The 13262-nt window shown below is 43.5% G+C and overlaps 2 protein-coding genes across 12 annotated transcripts in view; one reads left to right on the top strand and one right to left on the bottom strand.

Annotated features, from left to right (window-relative positions):
- Positions 1-254: 254 nt before the first annotated feature.
- On the top strand, positions 255-9539 carry COQ6 (coenzyme Q6, monooxygenase). The gene is made up of 12 exons (XM_053981091.1): positions 255-420; positions 2198-2332; positions 3029-3087; positions 4187-4310; positions 4741-4871; positions 5245-5352; positions 5442-5504; positions 5819-5926; positions 6323-6525; positions 7642-7757; positions 8155-8321; positions 9393-9539. Exons 1-12 carry the CDS (start codon positions 255-257, stop codon positions 9420-9422), a joined length of 1410 nt encoding a protein of 469 aa, XP_053837066.1. The 3' UTR covers positions 9423-9539.
- The window catches only part of ENTPD5 (ectonucleoside triphosphate diphosphohydrolase 5 (inactive)), a 28168-nt gene continuing 19780 nt past the window's right edge, over positions 4875-13262 (bottom strand). For 10 of the 11 annotated variants that reach the window (XM_053981097.1, XM_053981094.1, XM_053981099.1 and 7 more), the window contains one exon: positions 10080-13155. In XM_053981097.1, coding sequence (XP_053837072.1) covers positions 13069-13155 — 87 coding nt within the window. In that variant the 3' untranslated portion in view covers positions 10080-13068. Of the gene's footprint in view, positions 5285-10079; positions 13156-13262 lie in introns of those variants that run through there. The other variant, XR_008437669.1, reaches the window with a different exon arrangement.

Genomic DNA, 13262 nt, shown 5'->3' with positions numbered 1-13262 from the left:
AATCGGGAAGTGCTGGTTTTGAGGTTGCGACCCCGCCTCCCGCCCGGGAGCGCCGCGGCTGGGCCCCCGCTCGACCGCGGGCCGCCGCCTCAGCCCGCCCCGCCCCGCCCCCGGCCTGCACCAATCAGCGCGGCCAGCGGCGCCAGGCTCCGCCCACTTGGCACCACGCAGCCAATCAGACGCGAGCCCGGCGGCACGCACAGCCGTTGTCATGGTTCCGCGGCGCCACTTCCGCCGCCGTCAGTTCCGCGGCGATGGCGGCGCTGCGCGGGCGGGCGCTGCTGGCCCCGCTCGGAGCGCGCCTGAGGGCCGGGCCCCGCGCCCCGCTCCGCTCCGCCGCCTCCTCCGCCGCCCCGCCGCTCTACGATGTGGTGGTGTCGGGCGGGGGCATGGTCGGGAGCGCCATGGCCGCCGTGCTGGGTAAGGCTGTGACCCACTCACCGCAGTGGGAGATAACCGTGTATAGGATCTCAGTGTGCGGGATCCTGCTGAGGCATCCTTGATCATCCTTGTCCTCGTGTGACAGCGCTCTAAAGCTGACCTAAGGCTGTTTGGTGAGCTGGTCAGTGATGAGCCTAGCTGTATCTGTGTGTGTGCACAGCTGTTAATGGGGCCATTAACTAGAGTTTTATAGGCTGTGGTGTTTCTGTCAAACTTGCTCATCCTTAAATAGCTGATGGATAGTATCACCCATAGCTAAAATGCTTTTCTGATTATAGAATCACAGAATGGGTTGGAAGGGACCTTAAATATCACCTAGTTCCAGCCCTCTGCTGTGTGCAGGGACACTTTCCATAGACCACGTTGGTCCAAGCCACATCCAGCCTGGCCTCAAACACCTCCAGGGTTGGGACATTGACAGCTTCTCTGAGCAACCTGTTCCAGTGTCTCACCATCCTCACAGCAAAGAACTTCCTCCTAATTTCTAATCTAAGCCTACTCTCTTTCACTTTCAAACCATTTCCCCTTGTTCTGTCACTACATGATCTTGTAAAAAGTCCCTTTTTGTCTTGTTGGCTCTCTTCAGGTACTGTAAGGCCACAGTTCAGTCATCCCTAAGCCATCTCTTTTCCAGGCTGAACAAACCCAATTTGCTCAGTCTTTCCTTGTAGGAGAGGTGTTCCATCCCTCTAATCATTATTATCTGATCCCAAGTTTCATTCTCTAACCCTGTATTTTAAACATAGAATACCGAGTTAAAATGGATTTCTGCTTGCTTTGTATCATTAGAGATCCTGAGAGTACTGGCTGCTCCTTTATTTTCAACATGGATTCAGAAGGGTGCAGCAGTGACAAAAGCTAAAAAAAAAAATAGTGCCCAGAAGATCAAAGATCCCGAGCAATAAGAACTTTGCAAGTATAAGGATTTACCTTGCAAGCTTAAGTTCTGCTTGTATTGTTAAACAAGAGCCCAGTGGATTTGAGATGGCATAAGGATCCCCTCCAGCAGTGATATGGAAGGCTGACAAGCAGGTTTGGGACCTCTCAGGAGATGAGGTTATTACTGTGCATAATCTAGAAAATATGCCAGGACACTGCTGTCTTTAGGGCTGCTGTAGTAGTAAACTCTAGATGTTGCAAAGACACCACTTCTGTCCCCAGTGCCTTCTGCATCTCTAGTGGTTGGGATGCTGCAAGCGTGGCCAGCTCACCTGAAGTGTTTTACACTTTACTTGGGTCTTTTTTTTTTCAGTTCTCTTTAACTGGAAGTTTAAAGTCTAAACTGCCTGTGCTATCCCATTGTCAGAATGTAAGGACAGACAAAATATTAATGTAATTGCTACATATCACAGTTTTATTTTGATCTCTTCTTCTGAAGGGAGAATTTATGTTTAAGCTCTGGAAAACGTGTTCTGGAGTAAACATGGAGTAAACATTGCAGATTGAACTTGATAATACTCCAGTAATAAATTTTCATTAAAAACTGGCACAAATTGTACAAAAATGTAAGCTTTATGTAAAAGGGAAATATGTAATCCTTGCTTTAGCTGCAAAAGTATTGTCCATCTCAGTAATAGGACTGTAGTCATAAAGCTTTAACATACAAAAGTTTGCCTGCCTGGTCAAAACCTACATTGTATATGTATTTCTTTATTAAGTTTTGCATCTACTCTGTCTTATTACAAAAACTCAGGTGTTTTGTTTTTGAGATTTTTGGCAGGAGCATTGTAGCAAAGCATGTATTTGCTTATTTTAGGGCATGACATCCATTTCCATGATAAAAAGATTGCTTTGCTGGAGGCTGGTCCTAGGAAAGAATATGATCACATACCAGACAGTTACAGCAACAGGGTCAGTTCCATCTCCCCAGGATCAGCAACCCTCCTGAGCAGTAAGTATGATTTTGTTGTTTGCATTTTTATCATTTATATTTGAGCTGGTTTTGTTTGAACAAAAACCCTTTTGACCATGTGTTGCCTTCACCCTAATATGAGTAGGATTATTTGCCTTTGTCTCTACATGCTGAGTTGTGGTTATTAAATCCAAAATCCCTTGATAATGGGGATCTGTGTTCTGGTATCTTGGTTTGATTTGTTATTATATAAATATTTGTGACTTTAGGCTAGTGAAAGGTTTTAATGTGCTCTCTACAGCACCTGGAATGTTCTGTTCACAAAAGAAGCTTTGTGCTTTGTAGTCTGGTAACTCAGTCCTCAATTAATGAGGATTAATTATCATTTTAAAGAGGTATTTCATCTTTGATTCCTTCTGGAGAAAGAAATGTTTTCTACAATAATGGCTGTGCATTTCTGTATCTGTTTTATTACCTAGTGATGGGACAGTGAAAGTTGTCTGTTAGGTCAGAGGTTCATGGAGAGCTTTTGTTTCTTTCCTGCTGCCTTGTGTTAACAGTAAAACAATGTGATTCTGGAGCTGTGATAGCACTGAGGCAGACCTGGCACTGTCTAGGGATGGTGCAAGCCAAACCTGAGCATAGTCAGGTAAGGGTAGAGGAGAGTTTTGTTTTGGTCTCAGTGTCCCACATGAACCTGTATCTCCGTGTATTTCTGTCCTTTTTCTCTTTCAGGTTGTGGTGCCTGGGATCATGTCTGCAGCCTGAGACTCAAACCGTTCCGGCGAATGCAGGTGCCTGACTTAGGGCTGCAGATACACCATATGTCTGTCTACTCTGAATTCTCAAAAGTACCTGCATCAATGACACAAAGGTTTTTCTTTCTATGGTAAAGGGCAGGTCATGCTTATGTTCATTTCTGTCCCTTTTTTGTGGGTAGCAGTCTGCTCAGAAATACCTATCCTCAGGGTCTTGATGTTACAGGTTGAAAGGTGGATTCCTAATGGCAGCTGTGGAAGTTGAGGCTTGGGTATTAGCAGGACATAATGGTAAAGGGTGTATTGGTTTGGCTGGGATAGAGTTTCTCCTCTTCATGGTGGCTTGTATGAGACAGTGTTTCAGATTTGTGTTGAAAACTGTTGATAACACAGGGATGTTTTAGTTATTGCTGAGCAGTGCTTACACAGTGCCAAGCGTTTCTCACACTGCCCTGCCGGTGAGCAGGCTGGAGATGCACAAGAAGCTGGGAGGGTACACAGGCTGGACAACTGACCCTGACTGATAATCCATACCACATGCTGGCATGCTCAGCAATAAAAGCTGAGGAAAAGAAGGAAAGATGGGAAGTTTGGAATAATGGTGTTTGTCTTCCCAGGTAACCATTATTGGGTTGATGGGGCCCTCCTCTCCTGGAGATGGCTAAACACCTGCTTGCCCTTGGGAAGCAGTGAATTAATTCCTTGGTTTGCTTTGCTTGAACATGTGGCTTTTGCTTTTCCTATTAAACTGCATTTACCTCAAGCCATGAGTTTTGTACTTTCACCCTTCCAGTTTTCTTCCCCATCCCAGTGCAGGGGAGTAAGGAAGTAGCTGTGTGGGGCTGAGCTGCCTGCTTAGGGTTAACCTACAGCAAGGTTGTAGCAAAGCTTCATATGTCAATTATGTAACAGAAAAGTAGTGATGAAAAACTTGACTTGGAATTACTTTTTGAGCTTAAGCTAAATAATTTAATGACATTCGTTTTGTGGTGCACTTTAGTAGCTGGGAATGGACAGTAATCCAGGATGTTTCCTCTAGTTCTGTGTTTCTAGATTGCTGTGTCTTTTTGCTGTTAAGTCCCTGAAATGGACTTCTTTATCACATAGCTTTATGTAATGTATTTTTTCTTTGTAGGTGTGGGATGCTTGTTCAGAAGCCATGATCGTTTTTGAGAAAGATGACTTAGATGACATGGGTTACATAGTGGAGAATGATGTCATAATGTCTGCTCTCACAAAACAGTTAGATGCAGTAGCAGGTAGTGGACAATTTCTTTAATGTTTTATTTCCTGCAGATAGCTTTCAGTTACTTGCCTTCTATTGTGTGCTAAGTCTTGAGAGGGAGAAATTTGTCTAAAGAGTAACTCTTGAGAAATGGGCAGCTTCTGGAATTGGGAAGGGAGGGAGAAATCTGACTTCCAAAGGCAGGAAAGCACTTGCATATGTAGTTATCCAGAATACAGTCTCTCCAAAATTGGAGTTAATTAAAAAACCTAGAGCTCCTTGTCCAGAGCAGGCCTTGCAGTGACAAGGGGCTGTCCACATCTGTTTTCTCAGGGTGCCTTGAGAATTGTAGGGTAAGCTCCTAGGGTGCTGTTAAGACACGCGTGGCCTTGGCTGTTGTAGTGATGTTTCCTTTTTTCCTGTCCGTGTCGTGCTGTGACCATGGTACTCTGTGTTCCCATCAGATCGGGTGGAGGTCTTCTACAGGAGCAAAGCAGTTGGGTACACCTGGCCCCTTCCTTCCCATGGCTGTGACACAAGCCCTTGGGTCCAGGTTGAGTTAGCTGATGGACGCAGACTTCAGACCAAGCTGCTGGTAACTAAGCTCTTTATTTCTCTTGATAAGGAATCATCTCTAACCCAAGTCCTTTCCACTGGATTTGGTTCTGATTCCATGTGTGCCACTCCACCCACTTGGAGTGCTAGAGTGAGGTGAGTGGCTAACCCTATCAGAGAGGGTGTGGGACACTGGGCATTGCCTTCTCTCTGCCTGGTGCAAGGAGATGCTGCTGAATTCAAAAATAGCAGAAGGGGCCTCCTCTTCTGGTATTGGGGGGATTCTTTTTTTTTTTTTTTCTAAATGAACAGACAATACACAGATGCAGGCTGAGGTTTTTAGAGTGAAGTACTAGCTCCTAATCTTTTTACGAGCTGCTCAAGAAGTCGCTTTGCATCTCTTTGTTTTACAGATTGGTGCGGATGGTCATAACTCCGTGGTCCGGAAGGAAGCTGAAATTAAGAACATTGAACATCAGTATGACCAGTCAGCTGTGGTGGCAACTCTCCATTTATCTGAGGTAAAATTCTGCTAAACTGACTCTTCCATAAGCAGCAGAACCTAAGTGGTTGATCTGTCTTGCTGTCCACTGGCTTCTTTCCACTGTAGGCCACAGACAACAATGTAGCATGGCAGCGGTTCCTTCCCACCGGGCCAATTGCGCTTCTTCCGGTAAGGTGTCTATTTTTTTTAATGTTTTTAAAAGTTTTTGTAGTCTAGTAACTTTATTTCTGTCCATGCCTTTCTGTGTTGGTTCTGTCTCTTAAGAATTTGCACATCTGCCCTTCACTCTTCATTTATTGTGTTTTCCCCTCCTGCCCTCTTACTTTATCCTTGGCATTTCCCATTTGTAACAAGTTGGGCTGGAACTGTAATTTTCAGAGAGACTGACGGGTGAGGCAGGGCAGTGGGGAATTCTTTGCACTGAATATTTATTTTTGCTTCTTTTTCTCTTGATATTTACCCTTGACATTCTCTTAAACTAGCTGTCTGACACTGCCAGCTCTCTGGTCTGGTCTACATCTCATGACCATGCATCGGAACTTCTCGCTATGGATGAGGAAAGCTTTGTGGATAGCATCAACTCTGCCTTTGTGAGTATCAGCCTTGTGACAGGGAAGAGGCTTTAAGAAATAGAATGGAATTCTGCAGCTTAAACAACAGTAATGGGAGAGGTGGATTTTGAAGTTCCTTCCTGTGGTGAGAATGATACTAAAGAGGCACTTAGCAAAGAAAGATGACCCCTTGGGACTAAATTAGGTTAGTTCTGAAAGTCACAGAAGTTAACCTAAATTTCCAAAAGGTAGGAAGAGCAGGCTTATCCTAGTTGGAAATTTCTATGTCCTAAAATGGTGAAGATAATTTTTTCTACTGTATAGTTTTGTCTAAGTGGTTAAAATCCAGTAGTTGGAACTCAGATTTTTTTTCAGCTGGGTTCTTTTATGGATCTAGTTTGGGTCAGCTTCCAAAGATTTGTTTGTCTGTTTCAGTGGAGCAACGTAAACCACTCTGACTTCATTGACGCTGCTGGGGCCATGTTTCGTTCTGCCATTTCACTCCTGAAGCCCTCAGGGACTGCAGTCCGTCAGCTGCCCCCAAGTGTTGCTAAAGTAGATCCAGAGAGCCGAGCCATGTTCCCTCTTGGAATGGGCCACGCGACAGAGTACGTCCAGCACCGTGTGGCTCTTATCGGGTAAGGTCCCCCGGGGCAGCCCTCGGGTGAGCAGGTGGCATGTGGTTAGAAAGGCTGTGAGGATAGCAACTCCCAGTCAACAAATTGGATGTTAGAAATGATACATTGTTCCAGTTTGACTTGACCCAGATCCAGTTTGTTCTGTGTGCCCTCACATCCTTTTGTATGAGTAGCTTTCTGCCCATTATCTGTGCTCTCTGTGTAAATTGAAAGATAATTATTTCCCTTTCCTGGTTTGTACAGTCCAGTGAAACAATCCAGTATCTCATGCTGGATCTGTACTTTCCCTTACGTTGTACCAACCATTCTGCGCACACTTTGAGTTTTAAACTCACCTTTTTTGAACACAAATGACAAAAATTACTCCATGTGGGATGACAGAGACTTCTGTATGGTGACCTATTCAAACAGAAAAATACCTCATGTCTTATATTCTAAGGTCGCATGTACTTTCTTCTCTGCCCCAGCTGCAGTGTGGTGGTAGATTTTAGTAATTCTTGGATGCTGTGCTACCCTTTTGTGTGGTACACTTTTCATCTATCCAACCTGTGAACCACCCTATGCTTGGGAGCACACTGTGCTTTATAGCTTGGTAAAGCACATTTCATATCAAAACTTCATTTAATTTCTCTAACTTTGTGACTCCCATATCAATGTTTGTCTTTAAGCTTTACAGATAAGTCTGTTCATAGAAGAGCTCAATTTTGTTTCTATTCAATGATAATCCCACCTCTCCTTTATACTCATGATGTCTGTCCCCTTTATGTTTGTTCGATGTGCCATTGACAGAGCTCCTGTTGTGCTGAGGTCACTTATAAAAACATAAAGGCCTGTTCCACGTGTGATCTAAGAGGACTTTGGCTAGTCACCTCTTTATAATTTTTCCTTTCAGACCTGCTTTTTGTTACCTCCCCTATGTCTTGCTCCTTACAACTGGAGAGGCAGTCAGGTAGTTCAGCATAGCATGCAAGGAGGTACTGGATAAAGTGCATATGCTGCTCTAAGGTGGTTCATTGCAAAGAGGTGAGGAGTGCTACACTGATCCCTTCTGGGGTTTGTCAGCCACTGTAGCTTTCTTCAAGAAGGGAAATAAATTTCTGTCTTCTTTTGTTCCAGGGATGCAGCACACAGAGTCCACCCACTTGCAGGACAAGGAGTGAACCTGGGCTTTGGTGATATTGCATGTTTAGCTCATCACCTCAGTGCAGCAGCCTTCAATGGGAGCGATCTGGGTAAGGATCCAAGCCAACATAGGGGCAGTAAAGGATTAGTCTTCCAGGCCTTTGCTGCAGTACCTCTGGTTAAGCATGCTGCTATCTTGTGTTTGAAAGCTTTGTTGAAGCGAAGCTGTTCTGATGTCCATTGCCTGTGAAGCAGGTCACGATTTTTGGATGCAGTTTCCATCCCACGAATCTTAAAGCTGCTTTAATAAAAATAAAGCTTGCAGGATGGCAGTTAGAGATGCGGTGAGATGAAGAGCACTAGCTGGTGGAAAGAGATCCTTATTGAGATGGATCATTTCTCTGTTCTCTTTCAGTTCCCAGAGGAAACTGCTCTATAGATAAGATGCACACTTGGGATGTTTGTGGCACATCGAGCGTAATAGAAACATTCAATTATCTCTTCCAGGCTCCTTAAAACACCTCCTCAAGTTTGAAACAGAACGTCAGAGGCATAATGTCTCCTTGATAGCAGCTACTGATGTGCTAAAAAGGCTATACTCTACCACATTGCCTCCTCTGGTGTTGCTGAGAACATGGGGATTGCAAGCAACAAATGCCCTGCCTCCTGTGAAAGTAAGGATCTCACTTCAGTGAGGGCTGTAGGAATTGTCCAAAACTATTAATGAAATATGCACAAGATGTAAAGATCTTTGTTTATTTTAAATGAAATATTTTTGGTTGGAAAATACTAGTATAAACCGGGGGGGTTGTGTCCTGAATGGGCCTGAGGAGTTCCTAAATAACTGATGGCTCAGTAGTGACTTTTTTTTTTTCCTGCAGCACAAGGGAATATAAAAGATCTAAGTGTCTTTTATTCTGTATCAGTAATTAGGAGTTAGAGGTCATCAGAAGTCTTTATTTTGCTATGGAATTAAAATTTCAAACCTTAAATTGTATTCCAGCAATGCACAGAGAAAACAAGCCTGTGAAGACACATCTTCACTAAGAGATTGGGTGACTTCACAGCTGCAGTGTGCAGCTCACACTTAACTGTTTCTGTGCTGGTTTGCCTTGTGAATTGTTCCCTCATGGCAGAAGTTCAAGTCTCTATAATGGAAATTACCTGAGGAAGGCAGTGGTGAGGAGTTTCTGTCTTAGACCCTCTGTTTGCAGCCTATCTGCCTGAACTTCTCACCCTCTTGATCTAGTTGATGGATTTTTGTGAGGTTCCTTAAGCCCTCTGCTCTCAAAGCTCTCAAGCACCAGCACATTAGATTCTCATTTTTGGATTTCAATTTTTCTTTCATTTATTCTCCATCTTTATATTAAACACAGGTGCCCTGTTTCCTTTGTGTTATGGTCACAGTTCCTCAGTTGAAAATCAGTATATTCCTAAGGCAGAGCAGCTGCCACTGGCATGGTGTCTTCATTAAGGAAGACTATGCTGCTGCTTCAGTGCTCAGAATTTTTTTTTCTCTTTCTCTGTTTAAAAGAAAAAAACAAATGAAGATGCCTTTTCTGAGCATAGAACCCATTGGTAATACCAATTTTCTGTTACTTGGGAAAGACGTAGGGATAGGTTCTCTGCACATGGCTAGAAAGACTGGCCAAGAACTGTTGTTCATTTATATGAAAGGGAATGTGCCTAAAAGTTCTTTCTAAAACACACACTTAGGAATTACTTTTCTTTTTCTTCTCTTTTAGGAGCAAATCATGGCTTTTGCCAGCAAGTGATCTATTGTCAGTCTGCCTGTCAGCAGCTTGCCTGTGAATGCATTGCCCTTGAAAGGACTGCGACTGACTTGAATATTTGAATTTCTATTTTAATTTACAATAAAACTGAGGGACTGAGCTGTGTATTACACCATCCACTGTTTATGCAAAAGTGGTCTCGTTTGCCCTCCTCAAGAGGATTTAGGGTTTCTTTCCATAGTACCACGATGTCTTCAGCCACAGAACTAAGTGTAGTATGTGCTTTTAATTTGGGCCTCGTGAATTGAAGATTGAGGTGCAAACAGCTGTCTGTCTTTTGGCAAACACAGTGCTGAATTTTGCCAACTGCTGGCTAATTTGTAACAGCTTTTGCTGCTTAATTACTTTCAGTTTCTTCTGATATGATTTCTAGAACTGTAACGTTACTCATGGGTTCTTGACATCTCAGCTCAGACAGAAGGGGTAGTTTGCAGCAGAGGGAGACAACACATGGTGGCAGATACATTTTAAAACTCTGTCTGTTGTTCTCTCACCCTTTTCCCTGCCTTTCTCTTGGTGCTTTATTTAATAATGGTGTTTCTTGTGGAACTGGCTAGTCTTAAAAGATACAAGGAAACTTGGAAAAGATAAAAGGCGACAATAACATCCAGAAAGAAAACTATACCACAACATCTTGAATATTGTTAAAAATGCTTTAATTACTAAAATAGACAATTCAAGATATTCTGTCTTCAGTTCCAAACACCAGCCTCTTGCATTAGACATTTGCCACTCACAAAATTAAACTAAGCACTGCCCATGGGAAAGATTTACACATATGGGTGACCAGTATCAGAAATTAACACCAGAAAGAATGAAATGCAAGTTTTGAAGTGAAAGCCATTACTTGTGTTTCTGCAGTTACTCATATTAGGCAGTTCTTGTTAGTGGCTGGCTCAAAGACATTATAAAGGAGGAGATAAAAATCAGGGCTGCAAGTAGAGCTGTTCTCTTAAAGGGCTGCTTATTCTTTAGTTTAGCTAATAAATAATCTCATTGCACTAGGGTAAGTGTGAGGACTTGACTGGGTTGTCCAGATCCCCCCACCTACTTGGGTTCAGATGTAAACAGCAGGGGCTCAATTCTGCAATTTCTTGCAAAAATAAACCTTTTAACAGAGTTCTTGTTTCTCCCATAACTGAAGGATCATGCTAGTAACAGAGAGCAGTTCTGCCTCAGTTAATGAATTGTGCCACTGACAAATGAAGGCCCTGAGCATTCAGATTAAATGCAACTTTGGTACTGGGAAGCAGATGCTACCCCCTTGCATTTGTAGTACCAGAGTCTGAGGAGAAGAAGGCAGAAAAAACAACTTCCTTTGCATGGTACCCTTCTTCTAGCCCCTCCTTGCTTCAGACAAAACCCAACCCCTGAGCCCTCCTCAGGGCTAGTGTGTGTTCAGGGGGCAGATAATGCTGCTGCTTCTCCCTTAGGTACAGCATCCCACCTTCAAAACCCAGCCTCACTGCTGCCAGCTGTTAGCCCCAAGATCCAGTAAGAGTTTGTCATAGCACTGGCTCAGACTGAAAGATGATTTCTGGATTATTAAATTAGTTTGTTCTCAGGATAACGCAGCCTGGCCAGTAACCACTGCATCCTGCTTTGTGTTTTCTGAGAATACAGAAGTGTTCACTGAAGACAAAATGAATGCATTTGCAGTCACCTTGTTCTGCAGACCAAACCATATACCAAGTTTTGCCAACAGTAGGAAGAGGAATAAGAAATGTTTATGGTTGAGAAGAGGCCACAATTACTTTCTTCATGTTCAAACAAACTTCTAGAGAGGAAGGAACAGAACTTTGGTGTGACACAGGAATTTCTCAGTGTGGATCTCAAACAGATTCTGGTAAGGAATACACATGTAGGAGGAGCATTTCCTGTTTCAAAAAAGCAGCCTGAATTTATGACAAAGTGTCAGTGATAAGTATGGATGGCTCCATCCCTAACTCTTGGCTTCATGCTGCTGATTGAAGTTGTTCAATCAAAAGCACGCCTTGCACCCTTGTGCTGTAAAACCTGAGATACAAGAAGTGGTAGCTTAATCAGCCACAGGCAAACTTGCACTGCTAACTAGAGGAAAAGGACTAATGTTCACAGTAAGGCAAATCTCTAAGTCTCCAAACTGTTTGGCAAGACCATTGAAGACATGAGTGCACTACTTCATCCCCTTGCTGAGAATTACCAATTATTTTCAAATCCAGTTTGCAGAGAAGGTAGCATGAGGGCAGTCTTTGGTTTGACAGAAGCAGGAAAGGTGTTTTAGAGCAACTGCAACTGGGACAGTTGGGTAACTGCAACTGCCCAACAGGGAAATGTTCATCACAAGACATCAGTGGATAAGTTTCCCTTAGTCACATGAGCAATACCTCTTTGTTGTGATGGGGTAAACTCACCTGTACCTCACACATTCCTTGAAGAAGTGAAGACAGTAGCAAGCTGCCAATTATTTCATGGGGTGGAAAAAGTCTCTACAGCTGTTTTTACTTAGGGCAATGGATGGGTTTCAAATGGGACATCACACCTTAGAGCTCACTCCAGCAAAAGGGACTGTGGTGCTCAGACTGCTTGCTAGCCCAGCAGTGGGCTGTGCCATGCCTGCTGTCCTTGGGATAGCACTAGACCTGACTCTTGGGTGAGCACCACCTCAGGTCAGGTGTCCTGAATCAGTTCACGCAAGAACCCGAGGAGCACCAGCAGCAGAGGGAAGAAGGCTGTGGATGTGCCTTGCTGAGAGCAGAGAAACAGAACTGGCTCTCACAGCAAAGTGAGCTGTCAGATCAGCCATTTTATCTGACTGCAATCTCCTTGTGGGTGGAATGTGACAAGCTCTTCTTCTGGCAGCTGAGTTTCAATAGCTGGCACTGCTGCCTCATTGTGCCAGCACAACTATGTGTTATGACTACATGCTAAATGAATAAATTTATCAAGTCTGGTAGTCAGATGTATGGTGTAGCTGCACAGACTTGTAAAGGGCAGCAGAACTGAAACACAGGCACACATTCTGCTTAGGAAATGCCTACTGCCTAAAAAAAAAAATTGGTAAATTACTATGTTTTAGCCAACACCTTTCCCAAAACCATGCCCAAAGTGTACTTATAGCAGGCCCTTCTTGAAAGACTGGAATATTCTTGCCATGTATTTGCTAAGCTAGCAGCTGGATTCTTGGAACACTGAGGTTGGCAGCATCCAGAGCTGTTCACTTTTCTCTGCATCACTGTTGATGCTATTTCTAATTTCTGTATTTAACATCTCACAAGCAAACTTAAGTTATGTATGTTTAAAATAGAAGGGGGTAGGGGAAGTCACGTGTCTGTAGTCTGCCACCACATCCAGAACTCTGTGCTTCTAACAAATTTGCTGGTGAAAGCTGGTTTTGAGCCCCTTGCATATTCTCCACTGGAGTTTAGACCTTTTGACTTCCTTAAGGCAGATTCTGGATCATTTATGGCAATCACAGTTATAAATCATACTCTCATAGGCACAATGCCAATTCAGCGCAAAGAGCTGTCATACATCTTTGGTCCATGTTCTGCTCTGTGACCAGTCCCAGCTGAACAACATACCTGGAGAGTGCAATTTACTTTCTCAGCATTTTCAGAAATGCTGAAGTCCATAGCAGTATCACAGGTCAATAAGTCATCCCCAGAGACTGCAGCAGGTAAAAGGTAGCACCCAAAGTCCAGCTTGTCTCTATGTTGTTTACTTTCTTTGTCAACTATAAAGGAAGAAAAACACGTTGTTCCTGACAGTTCTCCAGATTCGTAAATTGCACAAACGACAGCAACTATATGTTACAAATCTGGAAAGGTTCAGTAGATAATT

The sequence above is a fragment of the Vidua macroura genome, chromosome 6 (assembly GCF_024509145.1).
Source record: "Vidua macroura isolate BioBank_ID:100142 chromosome 6, ASM2450914v1, whole genome shotgun sequence".
NCBI classification, from domain to species: Eukaryota; Metazoa; Chordata; class Aves; order Passeriformes; family Viduidae; genus Vidua; species Vidua macroura.
Note: the sequence above shows the minus strand (reverse complement) of the source record. Positions and strands in the feature narration are given on the sequence as shown.